The sequence below is a fragment of the Oncorhynchus masou genome, chromosome 22 (assembly GCF_036934945.1).
Source record: "Oncorhynchus masou masou isolate Uvic2021 chromosome 22, UVic_Omas_1.1, whole genome shotgun sequence".
Taxonomy (NCBI): Eukaryota; Metazoa; Chordata; class Actinopteri; order Salmoniformes; family Salmonidae; genus Oncorhynchus; species Oncorhynchus masou.
The window spans coordinates 51,070,415-51,093,636 of record NC_088233.1 but is presented as its reverse complement, the minus strand read 5'-3'; the positions used below and the strand labels follow the sequence as shown (position 1 = coordinate 51,093,636).

At 42.3% G+C, this 23,222-nt stretch overlaps 1 protein-coding gene across 1 annotated transcript; it reads left to right on the top strand.

Annotated features, from left to right (window-relative positions):
• The first annotated feature begins 1,840 nt into the window (after positions 1-1,840).
• cpeb1a (cytoplasmic polyadenylation element binding protein 1a) lies at positions 1,841-21,338 on the top strand. The gene is made up of 11 exons (XM_064928984.1): positions 1,841-2,230; positions 2,524-2,721; positions 13,543-13,745; positions 17,274-17,559; positions 17,921-18,034; positions 18,184-18,273; positions 18,660-18,796; positions 19,075-19,273; positions 19,532-19,626; positions 19,752-19,832; positions 20,029-21,338. The coding sequence occupies exons 2-11, from the start codon at positions 2,541-2,543 to the stop codon at positions 20,137-20,139; spliced, it is 1,497 nt and encodes a 498-aa protein (XP_064785056.1). The 5' UTR covers positions 1,841-2,230; positions 2,524-2,540; the 3' UTR covers positions 20,140-21,338.
• Positions 21,339-23,222: the final 1,884 nt, after the last annotated feature.

Genomic DNA, 23,222 nt, shown 5'->3' with positions numbered 1-23,222 from the left:
CAGCTACTTCCTGTTTGTAAAGTACAATGTATCCAATTTAGATGTGATATGACGTCATGTCTGGAAGCAACTGACCCTAGGGCCCATGAGCAGACAGTGTGATTTCCCTCCGCGTGCTGAACCTTAAAATAGTTCAATAGGTGCCTCAAAATCCGTTTTCAGAGGTTAACAGGAGGCAATCAAATACTGGAAGTTATAGTACTGAAACTACGACGTGATGTACCCCATTTTAATTTAGTTAAAATTTGATTTGTTGGTCTGTGCATCTCTACTTCAGTGGTGCCGCTTCAGCCATTTCAAATGAATTACCCCGCATGCCGTTAACAGATAAGTTCACGCACATTTTCCTAATCATGACACCTGAGTATTGAAAGTAGTCTTCAAGTAGTGTTTCGAGGCAGGCAGACAGATATTTGACACATCCCCGCGGGTTCCTGTCCAATAATATGGCCTTTTCTCTGGTAAGTAGACTTTTGTGTGAATAGTCGAGCGCTGTCTATAAAATAAACCTCCCAGTCGTTCAACGACTATGTCCTTTTGTAAAATGAACCTTTAGCATCTTTAGCTTTTGTCCACGGTGCAACTGCTAACGTTAGCTGTAGACATTTTTCAATATGTTATTTCAATTTAACATTTTCCCATTCATAAATAATCACCAGTCCAGCTCTAACTGTTTAACGATGTAAATGTATTTATGGTTGCCTTTTATGTCTAGTGCATATTTAATCGCGTTTTTACCATCACTTGACTGATAATAAGTTTACCTCAAACGCAGTGGCAACCGGAGAAATAATATCCAACAAGGCCAAGTTGTAAAGACTAGGTCTATTATTTCAACGTTTCCTATCTAGACTACACGGGGAATAAACCTACTTAATAAACCTACTTTATTGGGGAATAAGCCTACATTTTATGTATGTGCAGTATTGTCTGCCTGTTATACATTGCATGTTCTACATTCATACTGCAAACAGAAAGAAGACCTGAGGCTCCATGACCACTGGCATACAGGCTCTCAAGCCATGCCTACATGCAGCAATGGTGATATCTTCCGCCGAATTAACAATATGTTGGGCAACTCTCTGGACCTCACTGGGGTGTGCACTACACCCACAAACCACAAGGGGGAGCGTGTCCATCACCTGTCAGGTAATTCCAAAGCCATTTAAGAAATGCATTGTAAAATTGGACCTAGTCTAGAATTGAACAGCTATGACCCATCCCTTTTCAGTTTTATTTTGATAAATGTGCTGAGTTCTCAGCATTGTTTCTCATAACTCCTGCAGAACTCATTCTATAGCAGTATGAGACCACAATGGCAGTCAGCTGATTCTCTTTTTGTCAATGAGATTGGGAAAGCATTGAAGCTCATTCATGCTGCTCTTGTAACCGATCCAGGTACTGGCTCCTGCCAATACCGAGGCAGAACTTGACTTCCTTCTCCTTACAGGGACGTCTTGTTAGTTTTGCCAAATGGTAAAGGGCTTCTTCAGCAAGATGCAAGTTTTGTAACATTGCAGATGGAATTGTAATGTATTGAACTGACATAATGCCCTGTTCTACAAGGCTGAGAATTATGCATCTCAAAATATAGCTTTATCTGAGCAGTAAATTTATACTCTTCTGAATAAGTTTCTAGGCTTTTTTTGTAGTGTTGAATGAATAGTAGTGTTGGTATCAAGCGAGCTGAATCTGTCTGCCTCACTACTGGTCCGATTTGCTGAGTCAGACCAGACTGAGGCATATGGGGAGGGGCTGAATCTGGAGGGGGTCCAACTTCTCAGACTGCTGTTCTCCTCAGATTGCTGTTGTGTGAATCCAGTCAGTGTTTTAGAACACATGCTTAGGCAGGCAAGAGAAAGCAGCTCTCAGCCTGTCTGATCAGTGCGCAGCGGCGGTTGGACACTCGCGAGAGCTACAGGAGAGTCAGCCATACGCGCACACACAGTCGGCCGAGAGATTCTGGGGAGCACTGCTGAGCCCCACGCTCACACATTCTACCGAGAGATACCGAGTGGAGCACATTGCTTCCTGAGACACTCAGCCACGGGTGCTGCCTGGTTGGATCCATGTGCTGAGTGAGAGCTTTACTCAACCCATCTCTCACACGACCGAATGGCAGTGTCAGGAGTGTGTGAGGGCAGCCGAGTCCAGGTCACATGCCTAGCTGGGTGGTGATGCCGACAGAGGCATGGCAGCCTCTGGGCTCTTGCACGGGTACAGTAGGTTGGTAAGGCTGAGATGATGGGAGGGGTGTGGTGGATGAGGTGGTAGGTAGTTAGTCTAGTACCTATGTAGACTGGATGTTCCAGAGGTTGTGCATTTCTCTTGGTGTTGCCTGCTGTGAATGTTTTCTCACTATACCCTCCCTTTATACCTGCTCTCTGTCATTTTGTCTGATTCACGCCTTCTCTTACTCAGGTTCTCCCAACTTGGTTAGTCTGGTTCTCTCTCTTTGTACTCCTTCTCTGCCTCGTTTATACTCACTCTGTCTCGCTCTCTCCTTCTCTCCATACTTACTAGATGGGGATCTTGCAGCGATGGGTAGCCATATAGGCAGCAAGGTTCCTTGCCCCTCCATAGCCCAGGGCTCTACGCTCCGTGGTGGTGGCCTGTCTGATCTCACTCAGCTGGGCCTGGGGCTGCAGTCGCTCAGCCTAGCCTGCTGGGAGCAGCCCTCCGCTACCATGGAGCCTCCGTCACACACCAACTCGCCCTCCAGTGAGTATCAGTGCCATATTATACACATACCTACAAAACCTTCATAAGGGAGGGAAAATGGGTTTCTTCTTTAAGAAATTAAAAAACCTTTATGAAATGTAGGTGAGGTGGGAGTAGTCTGTTTTGGATAAATGGAAGAATGATGATTTTTGCTTTGTTAGAAACTGGTTTTGTGATCACTGGGAAGGAATAGGACCTAAGGCTGTAGCGGGTGCCGTATCACGGTCACGAGTCATGAAGACAGTCAAATTCTATGTGACCGTCAGATCACGGTAATTAGGCTTCTCCAATCTGATGCAGATGATGCTTATTAGTAGCTTACCAAACTTGCTAACTGCCTGGTACTCAGCACTCTATTGTCCCTATAATCACTCTGACATCAATACAAATGTATTGAAAATCTAATCACTTCATGAGAGCTCATGTTGCGTAACATTTCTATAGGCTATGCAATTGCGTGAGAAAACAAAGTGATGGCCTCTTAAAAAGAGGATTCCATCAGCTTTCTATAGGCTAGGCCTACTACATTTATTTCTCAACTTTCCTAATATTCAGTACATTGCTTCTAGGACAGGATAATGGTGCTGGAGGAGATGGCTTCCGTCCCCTAACAGTCCCCTAACCAATTGTGCTATTGTCTTGCTTCACGTTATTTGTAACTTATTTTGCACATAATGTTTCTGCCACCATCGCCTATGACCGAAAAGAGCTTCTAGATATCAGGACAGCGATTACTCACCTCGTACTGGAAGAAGATTATTTTTCCTTAACGAGTCGGGCGCGAAGGATTTACTCCAGACACCCGACAAGCCCCTCATCCCTGTCATTCGCAGGAGAGGGAGATATCTTGAATGTAGGTCTGGGTGCCTTGTAAGGATCCGATGGCGAGTGGGTTTGCCTTTACCATCGGTCCTATTAGCCAACGTACAATCATTGGACTATAAAATAGACGAACTACGAGCACGTACACTACCGTTCAAAAGTTTGGGGTCACTTAGAAAAGTCCTTGTTTTTGAAAGAAAAGCACTTTAAAAAATCATTAAAATAACATCAAATTGATCAGAAATACAGTGTAGACATTGTTAATGTTGTAAATTACTATTGGAGCTGGAAATGGCTGATTAAAAAAATATATATATATATTACACACACACACACACACACACAGTGGGGAGAACAAGTATTTGATACACTGCCGATTTTGCAGGTTTTCCTACTTACAAAGCATGTAGAGGTCTGTCATTATCATTGGTACACTTCAGCTGTGAGAGATGGAATCTAAAACAAAAATCCAGAAAATCACATGGTATGACTTAAGTAATTAATTTGCATTTTATTGCATGACATAAGTACCTATGATAAAAATTACAGACCTCTAAATGCTTTGTAAGTAGGGAAATCGGCAGTGTATCAAATAATTGTTCTCCCCACTGTGTGTGTGTGGTATGTATGTATATGTAAATGCTCAAAAACTTAAAGGGAACACTAAAATAACACATCCTAGATCTGAATGAAAATTTTCTAATTAAATACTTTTTTCTTTACATAGTTGAATGTGCTGACAACAATCACACACAAATTATCAATGGAAATCAAATTTATCAACCCATGGGGGTCTTGATTTTGAGTGACACTCAAAATTAAAGTGGAAAACCACACTACAGGCTGATCCAACTTTGATGTGATGTCCTTCAAACAAGTCAAAATGAGGCTCAGTAGTGTGTGTGGCCTCCATGTGCCTGTATGACCTCCCTACAACGCCTGGGCATGCTCCTGATGAGGTGGCGGATGGTCTCCTGAGGGATCTCCTCCCAGACCTGGACTAAAGCATCCGCCAACTCCTGGACAGTCTGTGGTGCAACGTGGCGTTGGTGGATGGAACGAGACATGATGTCCCAGATGTGCTCAATTGGATTCAGGTCTGGGGAACGGGCGGGCCAGTCCATAGCATCAATGCCTTCCACTTGCAGGAACTGCTGACACACTCCAGCCACATGAGGTCTTGCATTAGGAGGAACCCATGGCCAAACGCACCAGCATATGGTCTCACAAGGGGTCTGAGGATCTCATCTCGGTACCTAATGGCAGTCAGGCTGCCTCTGGCGAGCACATGGAGGGCTGTGCGGCCCCCCAAAGAAATGCCACCCCACACCATGACAGACCCACCGCCAAACCGGTCATGCTGGAGGATGTTGCAGGCAGCAGAACGTTCTCCACTGTGTCTCCAGACTCCGTCACGTCTGTCACATGTGCTCAGTGTGAACCTGCTTTCATCTGTGAAGAGCACAGGGCGCCTGTGGCGAATTTGCCAGTCTTGGTGTTCTCTTGCAAATGCCAAACGTCCTGCACGGTGTTGGGCTGTAAGCACAACCCCCACCTGTGGACGTCGGGCCCTCATACCACCATCATGGAGTCTGTTTCTGACCGTTTGAGCAGACACATGCACATTTGTGGCCTGCTGGAGGTCATTTTGCAGGGCTCTGGCAGTGCTCCTCCTTGCACAAAGACGGAGGTAGCAGTCCTGCTGCTGGGTTGTTGCCCTCCTACGGCCTCCTCACCGTCTCCTGATGTACTGGCCTGTCTCCTGGTAGCGCCTCCATGCTCTGGACACTACGCTGACGGATGTGCTATCCTGGATGAGCTGCACTACCTTAGCCACTTGTGTGGGTTGTAGACTCCGTCTCGTGCTACCACAAGAGTGAAAGCACCGCCAGCATTCAAAAGTGACCAAAACATCATCCAGGAAGCATAGGAACTGAGAAGTGGTTTGTGGTCACCACAGTGGTCTGTGGTCACTAATTGCCTATAATTTCCACCTGTTGTCTATTCCATTTGCACAGCAGCATGTGAAATTGATTGTCAATCAGTTTTGCTTCCTAAGTGGACAGTTTGATTTCACAGAAGTGTGATTGACTTGGAGTTACATTGTGTTGTTTAAGTGTTCCCTTTATTTGTTTTGAGCAGTGTGTGTGTATATATATGTATATGTATATGTGTATATATATATGTATATATATGTATGTGTGTGTATATATATATATGTATATATATGCTAATTGATCATTAGAAAACCCTTTTGCAATTATGTTTGCACAGCTGAAAACTGTTTCTGATTTAAAGAAGCAATAAAACTGGCCTTTAGTTGAGTATCTGGAGCGTTAGCATTTGTGGTTCAATTACAGGCTCAAAATGGCCAGAAACAAGCACTTTCTTCTGAAACTCGTCAGTCTATTCTTGTTCTGAGAAAAACTGCAAGAAACTGAAGATCTCGTGTACTACTCCCTTCACAGAAGAGCGCAAACTGGCCCTAACCAGAATAGAAAGAGGAGTGGGAGGCCCCGGTGTACAACTGAGCAAGAGGACAAGTACATTTGTGTCCTCGCATGTCCTCAACTGGCAGCTTCATTAAATAGTACCTGCAAAACACCCGTCTCAACGTCAACAGTGAAGAGGCAACTCCGGGATGCTGGCCTTCTAGGCAGAGTTCCTCTGTCCAGTGTCTGTTCTTTTGCCCATCTTAATCTTTTTTTTTTATTGGCCAATCTGAGAGATGGCTTTTTCTTTGCAACGCTGCCTAGAAGGCCAGCATCCTGGAGCCAATAACCAACATTTTAGCGGCCTTTTAAGCATTCTAGTACAGTTAAATATTTAACACACGCGGACGCAGCGGTCTCAGGCACTGCATATCAGTGCAAGAGGTGTCACTACAGTCCCTGGTTCGAATCTAGGCTATATCAAATCTGGCCGTGATAGGGAGTCAGAGTTAGCCCAGGGTCGTCCGGGGTAGGCCGTCATTGTAAATAATTTGTTCTTAACTGACTTGCCAAGTTAAATGAAGGTTAAACACACACACCATGCTGACCAAAAGGTTATTTTGTTGGCGTTTACGTATGTCCCCATTACCAGTAAAACATGATCAAAACCTATTTCTTTCACTTACTTGCTGTGCTGTTTCGTTTTTCATTTGTTCAGTCATTTCATTCTCAACCAGGATTTCTATAGAACACAGTTTGGGTCTTTGCGTGTCAAAAGATACACGTCAAATAAGATTGTTGACCAATCAGGACCTGAATATGACCTCATGTCACATAAGTTAACACGTTCATACATTTTTTACGGAGTTATTACCTATTGGTTACACTCACTTGTATGTCATATGTCACAACGATTCATCGATACGTATGCTATGATGCTGGTAACGTTGTCTCGCACACCTACAGTGCTGGTCATTTAAAAAAAAAAAAAAAGCTAGCTTATGGATGCAAACAATGTTCTTCCCCAAAAACATAGCAAAACGACATCTGTTACATTAGCTATAGTTAGCTAGCTAACTACATAGCTAGGTGTAATCTAAAATTACCCTAGTTTATAAAAAAGCTATTTTACTTGATTAATGGTGCTCGGACCCATCTGTGAAGCTCGCCACAATAAGGATTAGCCACAAGGTTAGCCTTCAAAATATAAATATGACATTGACAGTGATGCAAATGAATACAAATAGTAGAATTATGCCATAATTGAATAGATCATGTTAAACGAGGTTGGCATGTTACATAAAATCAACAAAAGTGTCAAATTAACAAATGATTTAATCTGTTGAAATCACACTAGATGTTTTATACTTTAGAATTGCATTGGGGGCATACTTATTTCACTGTACAGCCTATGGATTATAGATCAATTACATGGGTTACAGTCTACTCAGTGACACCCAGACAACATTAGCATTGTAACTCTTATTGCGGGACTCTGAAACAACTGTAAATTGAGCCACATTTATTGTCAACCTATGTGGACTGAACACTATTCCCCAGGAAAAACAATACTAAGTGGGTATTTTGAAGTCTGAGGACGTTGGGAAAAAATATATTGGGCATTGAGTAGACTGATGGCTTATTTCATTGATCCCCAATCCTTAGGTAAAGCTGTACAGTGCAATATGTCAATACACACAATAGGCTGACTGGGTAGGGGATTTCACAGTCGCAGTCCCGCTATGAGACAACGCTAATATTCACGTAAACGCTTAACAATTGTGTTCTGTGGGTATCACAGAGTAGACTGATACCCCATTTCATTGCTTCACATTCCAACCTTGTTTAATATTATCTAGTCTAAATATGGCAGGATTCCACCAATTTGTAACCTTCTGCATCACTTTTAATGAGGTGCTTTTTATCTTGAAGGCCAACTGCAAATTCCACTATTGTGCCTAATCCTTATTGTGGCTAGCTTCACAACACAACCTATTTCCGGTCGAGCTTCACTAGCCAGATGAAGCTAGCTGGCTGCTTATAATGCTAGCTATTTATTTTCAATAGGCGAACAAGTTGCTACCTAGCTAATACTTACTCACAGGGATTCCTAAATCATTACTAAAAATAATGAAAATAACTGCTGTTTCTACTGGTCATGGTCTTCAGGCTGGTTGTATTGGTGCTAGCTACCCCAGAAGTTGCAGTTTAACTAATTGTTCTTTATTACCAACGTGGTATTGTAAACACATCGTTCGTGGCCAGTGTTTGCTTGTTTGCAGACTTTGACAGTGCTACTGATAGTGGTGGTGGCGCTTGGCTTGCACGTGTAAATTCAGAACACACAACATTCTGTAATAGAACTGTTATTTGACGTGGTAAATTAAAAGCTTATTTAACGTGTCAAATAGTGTTAATTGACGTCTTTTTTGACACACAAAGACCCAAACGGCGTTCCATAGTATGTCGTGAAGCTAATGTGTGTAACTCCGGTAGGGCAACATGAAAAATGGCACACTTGGTAGTGTGTACCTGGCGGTGCTCAACCAGTCGCGAAGCCAACATCACCCACGACAGAGAGCAGTTGATTGTCAAGGGCAATGGATTCCATTATCTTGGTGTTAATGGATTTTGCCTTTGAGTTGTCTCGCTGAAATGTTCTTACTATTTCAAATGACTGCTCAAATTGTTGACTTGTTGATCCACACAAGACATTGGTCTCGGTTAGGAATGCTGTAGCGCAACATTTTATGCAGCGTCTTTACTTCATGTACCTACGTTATATAGGTATGCACGTCAGCTTTGACATCAGTTTTGCACATCAACGTTAAACTGGACAGCTGGCTGATGTTGTCATTTTTAGCTAATATTGGCCGATTCCGATATATCATGCATCCCTACATATTACCTCGACTAACCGGTGCACCCGCACATTGACTAAGTACCGTTACCCCTTGTATATAACCTCACTATTGTTATTTTACTGCTGCTCTTTAATTATTTGTTACTCTATTTTTTTTACTTTACACTTATTTTTCTTAACTGCATTGTTGGTTAAGAGCTTGTAAGTAAGCATTTCACTAACTGTTGTATTCGGCGCATGTGACAAATAAAATTTGATTTGATTTTTACAACAGGTGTATAGCCGACCTGGCTGGCATGAAAATGAACCACAGAAAAAAGTGTCCACCATTCGCTATTTAATAATGACACATTTTCCCCCCCCCTGCCCCAATTTAGAGACCGTGCATAATGGTCCATTCTAAATCAAATTTAATTTCACACATGTTAGTTAGTATATGTAAAGGTTAAATCAAGAATAGTCTGATGGGTGACAATATTAGCCTACTCACTTGTGAATTATATATTAGCACTTGGGAATGATGCCCAGCTTAAGGCAAACCATGCCTTTTTTTAAATAACTTTTTCTAATCACAGTTTGCCACATGTAGCCTTGCCCATAGGCCCGTATGTTTTCATAAGGTTTATCATAACTAAAGTGGCCGAATAACTTCTTTAAAATTAACCACATTAATCCGCTTTAAAACAGGTGTAGGGCCTAACTGGCTCATGCAGTGTGTTAGTTTCATGTTTGGGGAAGATAATTTTCGCCATAAAAATGCACCTTTTATAATAAAAGCATTACATGCATAATTGCATTTGTGGTCATAATGGTGTTTTCCCACTAATGGACCATTCACGCTTATAGCTTACTGCTGTGTACGCATTGCTGCTTATATAATGTGAAGAAATCAGTCACATTATATCAGTCAGTAACTAACCCTAACCCTTATGCTAGTGCTTAGATCACAAATTAATACATCACATCCCACAACTGTCCCAGGATTATAGGAGGATTATTTATTTCTGGCACAGAATAGAATGGGTCAACTTTTGTACTATGCTAGTAGATTGACATAGGCTAGTGCCTTTGCTGTTCGTTAGGCCTACTCATCTTGTTGGCTGACGGAGTAAATGTGGACAGTTTTTCAAATATCTTCAATATGCACCTTGGAATTGGATAAGGACGCACGCAGTTGCGTCCCGATGTGGCTGTCTTCACTTGTAGCCTGTGAGAAAGATCCGATCAGGTGATGGAGCCCCGTGAGCCAGAGGTGCTTCAGAGCAGGCAGCACTCAGGGATGCAAAAGGCATGGATTTTTTTAGGTTACATTATGGCCACACAAAGGGAATGCCGCTGGGAAATTCAATGCATTATCAAGAGCTTCTCAAATTGTCAAATCAAATTTTATTTGTCACATACACATGGTTAGCAGATGTTAATGCGAGTGTAGCGAAATGCTTGTGCTTCTAGTTCCACCAATGCAGTAAGAACCAACAAGTAATCTAACTAACAATTCCAAAACTACTGTCTTATACACACAAGTGTAAGGGGATAAAGAATATGTACATAAAGATATATGAATGAGTGATGGTACAGAACGGCATAGGCAAGATACAGTAGATGGTATCGAGTACAGTATATACATATGAGATGAGTATGTAAACAAAGTGGCATATTTAAAGTGGCTAGTGATACATGTATTACATATAGATGCAGTAGATGATATAGAGTACAGTATATACGTATACATATGAGATGAATAATTTGGGTATGTAAACATTATATTAGGTAGCATTGTTTAAAGTGGCTAGTGATATATTTTACATTTCCCATCAATTCCCATTATTAAAGTGGCTAGAGTTGAGTCAGTGTGTTGGCAGCAGCCACTCAATGTTAGTGGTTGCTGTTTAACAGTGATGGCCTTGAGATAGAAGCTGTTTTTCAGTCTCTCGGTCCCAGCTTTGAATGCACCTGTACTGACCTCGCCTTCTGGATGATAGTGGGGTGAACAGGCAGTGAATGAGAGACGACAAAGTGTCTATAGCCTGCATAAAAAACAAAGTAGAGCTCATGCCTCTCAAACAACTTTTTTCAAATCATCATTAGTCGCATCATGTAGCCTTACAATGTATTAAAAATCTAAACATATGGCCCGCCATTTGTATCACAACTAATGTTACATAACTCTAAATTAAGTAGGAGTATCTATTTCTTTGTTAACCGCTCAACATGGAATAGCTGCATGTGCGAACTCCCTCAAATCGTTTGGAGAAAATATTCTTGCTATTAAATTTGTATTCTTCATACTATAAATAATGCCACGTAATACTAAGCAAATCTTGTCTGCTAAATGAACTATTGTAGCCCACAGCCATATGGCATAGCCAGATCAGTACCTAACATAAGGATAACTCAGAGTATGCTTTTCTGTTCTTCTGAAATAGACTACATTTTCTTCATATCATGTTTCTTTAGGCCTGTTGTGGTGGAAATATTGTAATCAAAAGGAGAGATTGTTTTGAAGAAATCTAAAAATCAAACATTATTTAATTACTGCAGTAATGCAGCTGGTCAGTAACCTCCCCTGGAGGTGATCACTGCGAACTCAACAAGCTGGTTTGAGCCAGCAAAGTCCATCTTCCAGTCTACATAAACACAACAGATGTATGGAATGGGTCACAAGGTTAAGATTTATAGGAAAGACAGTATCTGCTGTAAAAGGTTTTCATTGTGTAGAGACCAGTGTCTGGCCCCTCAACTCCATGCTGGAGCCATGACTCTGGTACTGTATAGAACAGACATCATTAACTCATGTTCTGGAATGCGGTATCCCCAAAGACATTGTACATCTCCTGTCAGTGTTATCTCCCAGAGGCCCACTTTCAGTTCACACAGACACAATAGAGAGTTCTAAGAACTCTATTCTGTTGCATAAAACGACCATTTGATGCAATTAAAAGTATTTGAATAATTTTGCTCTTACACTGTCTAAAATAATGGATTTGTTGTGAAGGTGTAGCCTATGTTACATGGACTTATAGATTTTTAAAATGTAGATGTTCCAAAGGTATGCATCAGTGGCTTGTGTGGAAGCCGGGAGATGCGAAATGTGTTCATGATAATTGCCGTTAATTAACATAAGCACATTTTTGCGTGAGATCGACAGTTATTTGCTTGACAATCACTGGCTGTCAAAAGGTAGTGACCGCCACAGCCCTAATATAACCCCTTGTGATAAACCTGGCTCTGATTCATTCTTTCAAATGTCCTAATAGAACCCCCTAATCCCCTTTTGGGGTGTGCTGGTATGATTTTTGATCTATAATGTGCTCTCTGGATTAGGATGGCCTCTGATGCAAGTGGCAGCAATGAGCTCCTACTTCCAAGGATGATTCATCAGACCTATTTCTGTGCACAAGGGTAAACACTCTTCCAGAAAGGGCCAGCCCTGGTTCTGCCTCATCACGTCTCTTAATTCTTTGCTATGACTAATCAGTTTTGTCTCTGGCATGGCACACTCGCTGCTGACGCAGTTTTGTTTGGCCTGGCAGTGGCACCCTCATCCAGGGCAGTGATGCCACAGAATGTAATCACATTTGAATGCCGAGGGCCAAGTTTCCCAACAGCGATGGGACTTAGGAGTAAGAGTGTTTTAACAATGCATCTTTTCTACAACGGCCAAAGATGTAACACGAGTTTCCCAAAACACCTTGCAGAGATGCTAAGTGTGTCGTTGGAGCATGTCAATACTGATAGGATCAAAAGAAGGGGAGCGCTGTACTTTATCTTACCTTAAAATTATAATGTCACAATACTGACATCTGATCAATGAAAATACACAAAATAACAGATTCGTCACACTGTTTGGCTACACATGAAATGTATTGAGACAAATTGGACAGTAGCCTACAAGTAGCAAACTGGAACTCAATTGCTTGAACATGAAATGTGTTTCAATAGGATTTTTTCATTTGATGCATCGTTTTATACGTTGCTTGTTTGTATCAATTGCAAAGACATTGGCAACTTATCAACTTTGTTCTGAAGTTAACACGGTCACAGAGATGGGGATAATCCATGTGATTCTATGTTTAGTGGAGATCTGTGTATAAAGTGACATGGTATGACAAAAGTATCTAATGACGTACTTAGCTCTTCTATGAGCGGTCTTAGGCAGGTGTTAACATTGAAATTGAAAAATGCTCGTAATCTAACAATGTTTTTTTGGGAAACCGCTCCCGATTTTAATGACGCGCTTATGAAAGTTATAATGATGAACTTAGTGTTGACGCTTTTGGGAAATCGGGTCCAGGGCTGTTCCTCTGAATCCTCCTCTGCTCTAACCTTTTACCATTAAAACCCATACATTAAGGTTGTGTGCTTCACTTTAATGTGTTCCCAGGTTAATAACTTGAAATCACCCAGAGCAGCGCTTTTTAATCTTGGTTGCAGGAATCCAAAGGGATGCACATTTTTGTTTTTGCCTTAGCACTACGCACCTGATTCAAAGCTTGAGTGAGTTATTTGAATCCGCTGTGTAGTGCTGGGGCTAAAACGGGCTAAAACGTGCACCCCTATGCACAAGTACCAGAATTAAGAAACGCTGACCTTGAGGAAACAATGCTGTCTTCACTGGCTCTGTGAATTTGTTGAGGTTTCCTTCAGTGATGTCCCTCTCAAGTTGCAGTATGATGAGCACATGAGTATTCTTTGTATTTATAGTGCTAGGCATGCTGGGTAGCCCACTGGGCCAGGCCCTGGAACCTCTGGGCACCACAGATCTGCTGGCGATGTTCCCTGGGCTGAGTCAGGGTGGAAATCCCCGCGTGGAGGGGCGCTCCTTCCTGGACTCGCGCTGCAGCAGCCCGGCCGACTCTGAAACCAGCGGCTTTAGCTCCGGATCGGACCACCTCTCTGAGCTGCTGGTGAGTTTTGATTGAAGACCCTAGAATAGACGTCTTTATGGCACAGTTTCATATGCCCAGATTCAGGTCCGGCCCTAGCCTTTTGGGAGTTCTAAGCAAGTTTTGTTTGGATAAAATTGGGTGAAGATAAAATTTTGCATTTTAAAGGCTAATAATTGAGCTAAGGTCTGTTAGTGAATGATGAGGAGCACTGCTGATGTCTACTATTCAAACTCAACAGTAAGTTAAGGGGCCCTGTTTAATCAGATCACTCCTCAGCTATACTCAAGATGTTGTAGGCCATTTTTTGCTTTTTATAGTGAAATAGCGGTTTGCCACATTTGATTACACTATAATAAGTTATGGCTAGCCTGAGGCAGCTAAAAATATTCCTGGTATGCACTTAAACTGTCTGGATCCATCAACAACAAACTAATTGTGAAAAATGTATGTCAGAGTAAAGGTTGGGTAGGTATCAGTGTTGTAGTACTCAAGACCAGTCTCGATATCATACATTGGGTCGGTCTTGTTGGATACATTTGTACTCGGTCTTGACTCCGTCTCAGACAGCAGAGTTAAAAATAATAAAATAATAATAATTCAGCTTCCATTCTGTCAGCGCATAACTGCTTCGCCAGACCAAATGTCTATCAAATTTGAATTGTCACATGCTCAGAATACATCAGGTATTGTGAAATGCTTACTTACAAACCCTTAACCAGGTGTAGAACTTTTTGTGAAATTCTTACTTACCAACAATGCAGTTCAAGAAAGAGTTAAGAAAATATTTACTTAATAAACTGAAGTAAAAATAGTCCAATTAAAAAGTAACACAATATAAATAGCGTGGCTATATACAGGGTGTAGGGGTATGGCAAGTCAAGTTATTTTGTACATGTAGGTAGGAATAAAGTGACTGCGTAGATAAGTGATAGCAGCAGTGTAAAAACAAAAAATGGGGTGTGTCAGTGTAAATAGTCAGGGTGGCCATCTGATTTAATTGTTCAGGAGTCTTATGGCTTGGGGGTAGAAGTTAAGGAGCCTTTTGGTCCTGGACTTGGCACTCCGGTAGTAATGAACAATCTATGACTTGGGTGTGAGTCTTTTTTTGGGCCTTCCCCTGACACTGCCTAGTATATCGGTCCTGGATGTCAGGAAGCGAGGCCCGTGATGTCCTTGGACATGTGCACTACCCTCTGTAGTGCCTTGCGGTCGGAGGCCAAGCTGTTGCCATACCAGGATGGATGTATAGACTCCTTTCTTGAAAACATTATCTTAACAGCCTTATCTATTAGACATGTTTGCGCAGTGGCGAACCTATAAGCCTTCTTCAGATGTGTGATTCTGAAAGGACAGCAAACGTAATACCAGCGCACTCCCAAAGGGCCAGTGGTGTAGAGGGTATACGCAGGTATAAACATTATACCCACCTTTTTTTGTGGGAATTGCATATACTTGCTACTTAATCCCTACTGATATGTATCAAAGTAGTGTAGTGGAGGTATATGACTTATCAATTATGTAGTACAATAGATAAATCATGCACAAAGTAGCCTACATAATCGCAAAGCGCGCAAAATATATTCACATGCGTGCCGCACACAGCCTAGTTTCAGTGCAATATCATCTGCAGGCAGCAAGATTGTGCAGCTTTCAACTTGTTTTGGCAAGGAGCAGCTCACAGAAGAATGACATCGGGAAGGAAAGAAAGAAAGACGTTTCAACATACAGTGCATTCGTAAAGTATTCAGACCCCTTGACTTTCAACATTTAATGTTACAGCCTTATTCTAAAATGGATTTAAAAAAAAAAAATCTCATCAATCTATACACAATACCCCTTTTTACATTTTTGCAAATGTATTAAAAATAAACTTCAATCACCTGGATTTAAGTATTCAGACCCTTTACTCAGTACTTTATTGAAGCATCTTTGGCAGCGATTAAAGCCTCAAGTCTTCTTGGATATGATGCTACAAGCTTGGCACACCTGTATTTGGGGAGTTTCTCCCATCCATCTCTGCAGATCCTCTCAAGCTCTGTCAGGTTGGATGGGGAGCGTGATGGTCAAGAATCCTCTAGATAACGTGTAACCAGCTCCGCTAAGGTCAGTGAGGTGTTCTCTCATTTGTCTGGAAGTAGCTACCTAGCCAACTTTAGCCAGTTAGCTTGGGTGCTAGGTTGGGATAAGCATGCATTGGCAGGCAACTGCAGAAGGATGACAAGGCTACAATTCCCCATCGTTTATCAGTGCAATTTTGACGGTCAACTAGCTGAAAAGGTTTGAGAGGGTTTATCTAATGTTGCTTCGTTAAATTTTAGCTCCTCTTGCTCTGGATAGCATTAGTTGATGTGCATGACTGAGGAAGAGAGCCTACCTTTCATGGTTGTTTGATCAATAGGGCTGTAAAGGGGGTTTATATGGACTTTAAATGCAGCAATGTTTCTCACACTTTATTTTCAAAGAGATTGCTAACAGCAAGCACTCTGCAATAAACACTGTTCCATTCACCTGATGATGATGATGATAATTTGAAACTTAACTAACAAATTAGCAACAACATCCTCTTTGATAACACCTGCTGCAGCCACTGCAAACTAGCCGACAACAAAAGCTAGCTAGCGAGACAGGGAAAACTACTGCTCGCTATTGCGCGGTAACTTGTTGACCTTCAAGAAGTTTCCATACATATAAAAACAGTCCCACCTATTAAACTCCCCGAGTGGCACAGTGGTCTAAGGCACTGCATCTCAGTGCAAGAGCCGCCACTACAGTCCTACAGGTTCGAATCCAGGCTGTATCACATCGGCAGCGATTCGGGGTCCCATAGGGCAGTGCGCAATTGGCCCAGTGTCGTCCGGGGTAGGCAGTCATTGTAAATAAGAATTTGTTCTTAACTGACTCGACTAGTTAATAAAAAAGTTATTGGTTGATTCCGCTGTCACTCCACAAAATGTTGCCCTAATACAGTTGAATGGCAGATGCCTTTATCTTGCTTCAGATGGCCTAGCCAATAGCTGACGTGGCTAGCTAGAGACCAGCAAAGAAAAAAATATATATAAATCCTGATTTTTCTCTTTCGTGTTAACCCTTTCCAACAAAAACTAAAGAGAATAAATCGGAAATATTTAAAAATAATTACATTGTTTTATAAATCCTTACCCCTTCTCGGAAGGTTTTAGAAGGCCAATTATTCCCCATGGTGTTTGGGCTAGTAATAATTTGTAGTGGCTATATTTTTCCCTCTGTGTATTTTTTCACTATTCTGAATGTCTGAAGAATCCATATGTTCAGAAATATGAACACTGAAATACTGGATATTTTGCGCTCTTATGGTGGTGATTTTACAAAATTACAATTGTCTTGAATTGGACTGGCATTTTTCTGGTCTTGACTCTGTCTCCAACCCCTTGTCCCCCTTCCGGTCTTGATCTTGAATCGGTCTCAACACAACACTGGTAGGTATTGATTTGGAACTGGCACTAGAGTTCTGTGCACAGTTCTGGCTGTAGTTAAGTGTGTGTGTGTGTGTGTGTTCCCTCTCTGCAGTCTTCTCTGCGGATCTCCCCGCCCCTGCCCTTCATGATGCCGGGGGTACAACAGAGGGACCCCCACATTCTAGGCACAGCCGTTGGCTGTTCTCGCCTGGACCTCCACAACGACAACTCTGCTATCAGCCCTGAGCCCCCCACCCTAAAGGGCCAAAGCCGCTATATGGTGCCCCTGGCCAAGTGCTTGCCCCAAGCCTCAGTGTGGCCCAGCTGGGACTTGCTGGAGGAGCCCCAGAAGCACTTCAACATCGAGAGGGAGGCTCGCCTGCACAGACAGGCTGCAGGTTGTTGGATTCGATTGCAAAATGATTTGCAACACAGTTTACTCCAAACGGAAAACATTTTGCAATGAAAACAAGAGTTTCTATTGGACAGATTCATGTGGGCCCCTCTTTCCGTTTGCTCTGTTCACTTCCGTTTTGGTTCTTAAACAGTAAATGTTTTTGTTGCATGAAGTAAAGAATATACCCCAGTTCTCCACGGCCATGTTCTTGCTGGTTCCCCCCTCTCACTTAAATAGATTGCCCAATTAAATGTAAATGATTGACAATTTCAGGAGTCTAGTAATTTAGTTGCATTTTACTCTTTATTCTTCTACATGCTACAGTTGTACTGTGCTATCATCTTTCTTACTTTTTCTTCCAGCTGTGAACGATGCCACCTTCACATGGAGCGGCCAGCTGCCTCCCAGGAACTACAAGAACCAAGTGTACTCATGTAAAGTGTTCCTGGGCGGTGTGCCATGGGATGTGACTGTCGGTAAGCAGAGCCAAAAAAACAAACAATAACAATGCTAATTTTGTTTCCGTTTCAAAACTTTGTGCCCTACTGAACATAACCCAGGTTTGATGGATAAGAGCGTCAGCTAAATTACTGTGACTAACCTCTTCTCTCCCCTCCCTCCACAGCCAGCCTGGTCAGCACGTTCAGCGTGTACGGACCTCTGAGTGTGGAGTGGCCGGGTAAGGATGGGAGGCACCCACGCTGCCCACCCAAAGGTAATATGCCTAAAGGTAATGCTGACGTGGTAGGCATTTTATTTTACTCATTCTCCCAGAGCACAGAGGTGGACACGTACATTGGCATGTATTCACTTCTGGTGTTTCACAGTAAGTGGTACCTTCTATTTTTGTTTATTCTTCGGTGGAATAAAATAACCTAAAATCCATAGTCAACCTGAATTGTATTTCAGGGAAATGTGCAAATGTTATTTACATTTCTTTTTTTTTTGCGTGTAGGCAGTAAGGATATACTGCAGGGATACAATGCTACAGGGATATAGATATTGAAAAATGTAGAAAAACACTGACACGTGGTATGTCTGGCCTTCGTCAGGGAATGATATACTCTGTCTGTGTTTTTTAACTGACACTGGTCTCTGCAGGCTATGTGTATCTGGTGTTTGAGAGTGAGCGGTCTGTCCATGGGCTGCTGCAGGCTTGCACCCAGGACCTGCTCCACAAGGATGACTATAGGGAGTATTACTACAAGATGTCTAGCCGAAGGATGCGCTGCAAGGACGTGAGTAGTGACCTTTCAAACGTCTGGTTCCGTTTCTGTCCATAGGACGTTCTTGTAGCACCTACCTGCTGTCTGATCTTTAGGAATTAGATGGGTGAAGGCAATGAGGTTGGCTCTTCTGCTATATTGCTCTCACTAATCCAGTCTTTGGCCCCATTAGGGTTAGACTCATTTCCATGTGTAACTGACTTTGGATGGAGCCTTCATAATTGGCTGCAGTATTCAAATTCCTCTGTATTACGTTTTTTTAAATCTTCCCCTTCCCCGCATGTCCTCAGGTGCAGGTAATCCCTTGGGTGCTGGTTGACAGTAACTTTGTGCGCTGCCCGTCCCAGCGGCTGGTCCCCAGTAAGACTGTGTTTGTAGGCGCGCTGCATGGCATGCTCAACGCAGAGGCCCTGGCCTTCATCATGAACAACCTCTTCGGAGGGGTCATGTACTCTGGCATCGACACGGACAAACACAAGTACCCCATAGGTAGGTGTAGTGTGGACCAACACACTCTGGGAATGGTTAGCCTTGTCTCCTGACACTAGTCTTTACCCTCCCAAGCTCCATTATCTACTGGACCACGTGAGCTGTTCTTTCTCCGGGATAACAAGTAGCATGATATTCAAAAAGGGAATAGTGCCTTTATAGTACAAGGGAAAGTGAATCTGTTAATAGCTGACATTCTGACCGAGCTATTTGTGACTTTGACGAAGGGGATGTTTAAGCATGTGTCCTTAACGGCAGGGTCGGGACGTGTGACCTTCAACAACCAGAGGAGCTACCTGAAGGCTGTGAGCGCCGCCTTTGTGGAGATCAAGACTCCAAAGTTCACCAAAAAGGTAAGGAGAGCTTCCATTGGGCATCTCCATTGAGAGATGGATTGAGGCAACCTAAGCTCTCTAGCCTTACCCAGTACTCAACCTCCTTTACAGGGCTGGATCAATGCATTGATTTGTCTACTCAGGTTCAGATCGACCCCTACTTGGAGGACTCCATGTGCCAAGTGTGTAACCGACAACCAGGGCCCTTCTTCTGCAGAGACCTGGTGAGAACACCCCATACAATAGAGGGTAGAGGACACTAATCCAGCACTAATTTTATTGATGGGTTATCTCCAATGGGTTATTACTTAATACTAAACAGTTTGGGGATGATGCATTGCGGTTATTGTTATTAGTGAAATAAATGCAAGTTCTCCAGTCTGAAGTGGTGACTGACTGAGTGACTTGTTTTCTCTACAGGCCTGCTTCAAGTACTTCTGCCGCCCTTGCTGGCACTGGCAGCACTCCATGGACGTGCTCCGCAGCCACAGGCCTCTCATGAGAAACCAGAAGCGCCTGGACTGCAGCTAAGCTGCCTGCCATGGCAACACTCCAGGGGGCTCCAGAGATCCCCCACAGGAGCTGGAGCCAGGATGAGGGATAGGCTAACCACAGGAGCCCCAGAGCCTGTTATCCCCCTCAACAGGGCCCAGGGGAAGAACCACTAGGAATATTCACTACTGCACTGTGCTCTCTTTTTGCTGTTTACTTGTTTTCACTAATGGCCCTTATGCACAGTAAAGGGTTGGAGTTATTGAGACAACTATTATAATTCAGGGCAGGACATTAAAAGGCATCCATAGATGTTCCTCTCCCTAGATTTTGAGTTGATTTTGTTGTTGATCCTTTATCTATTTCAGGTCTCATTGTTCTTCATTGCAGATGCCAGACTGTGCCTTTTTTATTTTTTTGACCATCCCACCACACCTACCAAAATTCCTCAGAGGTAGATGTTTTTGTTGGGGGTGAGGAGTTTGGGAATCAGTTGTCCAGTAGCGTACCTTGATATTTTTACGCAGGTATTTTACACATTTTTACTCATGGTTTTAAGTCCTAACATGGTAACTTAATATAATATCTACTTGACTGCTTTTTAATTTCTTTTTGCCCGATTTTAGTTTTTGCCCCTTCAAAGTAATTACATGGGGCTGTCGGTTTGTACATTTTAGTTTTTTTACAAATATGAAGTGGTTGAAGCCTTTGCTCTGCCTAGCTGTCAGTGCTCCAGCATTTTTAGCCATCCATTGCCAGATGCTGACCAGTCAAACCAACAGGCTTTCAACTAATGATCAGTTAATATGGAAATAACACTGGAACGAACCTTGATCTCGACTGTACATAGTTTTAATCAACTTACTGTTGTACTTTTTGATTTGCATTTGAGAAGGTTTGACTTGTTTTTTTAATCACCTGTTATCTTTTTTCAGCAGGACAGATGTCATCGGAAGTGTTTTTCTTAGCCGCTTGGTTCCTGTTGAATTTAGAACTAACTTTGCTAGTATGATGTGACCAAACATTGCTTACCTCCCCATACCCTTCTCCCACCCCTTTTGTTGTCATCAGAGGCTCTTCCTAAGACCTATTGTCATCCCTCTTTCTTTTTTTGGATCAAGTTTCTTGTGCTGCTTTTTAGGGTTTGAAAGTCTACCTCATTGGTTTGCTAATGTTGCTGCTGTTGCCTACAGGTGTGGAGGGTGTTCTGATTGCACAATAAAGGTGTTGAAGCATTATCATTGGTTCCTTGTTTAAGCTTTTGAGTGTTGGCTTCAAGGGAATATGAGAGTAAATTCACAAATGTACACATGATCTTAGTGTGTTTATATACAGTACCAATCAAAAGTTTGGATACAGTTACTCATTCAAGGGTTTTCTTTATTTGTGCTATTTTATACATTGTAGTATAATAATAGTGAAGACATCAAAGCTATGAAATGACACATACAGAATCATGTACTAAACAAATCCAAATATATTTTAGATATTTCAAAGTAGCCACTCTTTGCACATTCTTGGCATTCTCTCAACCAGCTTCACCTGGAATGCTTTTCCAACAGTCTTGAAGCAGTTCGCTCTGCGGTCCAAACCATCTCAATTGGGTTGAAGTCAGGTGATGGTGGAGGCCAAGTCATTTGATGCAACATTCCATCACTCTCCTTGGTCAAGTAGACCTTAAACAAAGGAAGGAACGAAATTCCACAAATGAACCTTTAGCAAAGCACACCTGTTAATTGAAATGCATTCCAGGTGACTACCTCATGAAGCTGGTTGAGAGAATGCAAAGCTGTCAAGGCAAAGGGTGGCTACTTTGAAAAATCTAAAATATATTTTGATTTGTTAAACCCTTTTTTTTTGGTTACTTCATGATTCCATGTTTAATAGTTTTGATGTCTCTACAATGTAGGAAATAGTTAAAATAAAGAGAAACCCTGGAATGAGCTGTCCAAACTTTTGACTGGTACTGTGTGTATGAATGGGAAATGGGGATTAGTTGAAGTCACTTGTCAATACTTATGCTAAACTAGCTAGTTCCTCTCTACAAATCATCACCATGTGGAGTGCCTGTTTTGCGGCCCATATATTTGGCCTCGACTGTATGTCCTGTTTGACTATCTTGCATAAACCAAGTTCCCGCCAGTTTTACAGAATGTTAGTATTCATGGTTTGCACCTGTCACTAAGTCTCATTGTTATCAACTTTCTACAGCTGCTGCAGCATATTGATGTCTGAATGATGGTTAATGCCATAGAATTATGAATTACAATACTGGAATGGCATCCACCCTTGTGATAATCCAGAAGTCAGCCATGTTTTGTCTGTGATTAGATGAATGTGAAGAATTTATCTGCACTGTTTGTGTGCTAGCTAGCAATAAAGTTTGTCTGTCCCCTTGCCGGGATCAAACCAGGGACCTTCTGCACACAACAGTCACCCTCGCTCCACAAAAGCCACGGCCCTTGCAGAGCAAGGGGAACAACTACTTCAGGTCTCGGAGTGAGAGACGTCACCGATTGAAACGCTATTAGAGCACACCACCGCTAACTAGCTAGCCATTTCACATCGGTTACACTCACCCCCCTTTTGACCTCCTTTTCCTCAGCAACCAATGATCCGGGTCACGGCACCAATGTAACAGTATAACATAACTTTTACATCGGTTACACTAGCTGCTATTGTCAACATATCCTATTTTTAGGTACATATAGATTTATATAGCGACTTTTTTTTCACACAAACTGAAGAAATTCAGAATTTATATAAGCAAACATTGCATACAAAACAGCATGAAAAAACACCGAATACATAACAAATGGCAAACAATACAAACACAAACTTTATAATAGGCTACACAAAATGTATTGTTACGATGAGAACTGTATTGTGTACAATAGATTACTTTGGAAAAAATCGGTATTGTGTACAAGAGATTACTAACGACACTGGGTTTATACGCGCCGAAATCGATCCTGCCGCACGAGCATGCTTTTGCGGCATATTCAATAAGCGCTCGGGCTCGAAGGTCGAGACCAGGGGCCTGTTGCACAAAAGTAGAATTAAGACATCCGGGATAAATGACTCAGCTGAGCTCAATGAAGCCAAAACATGTGCGTCCAGGC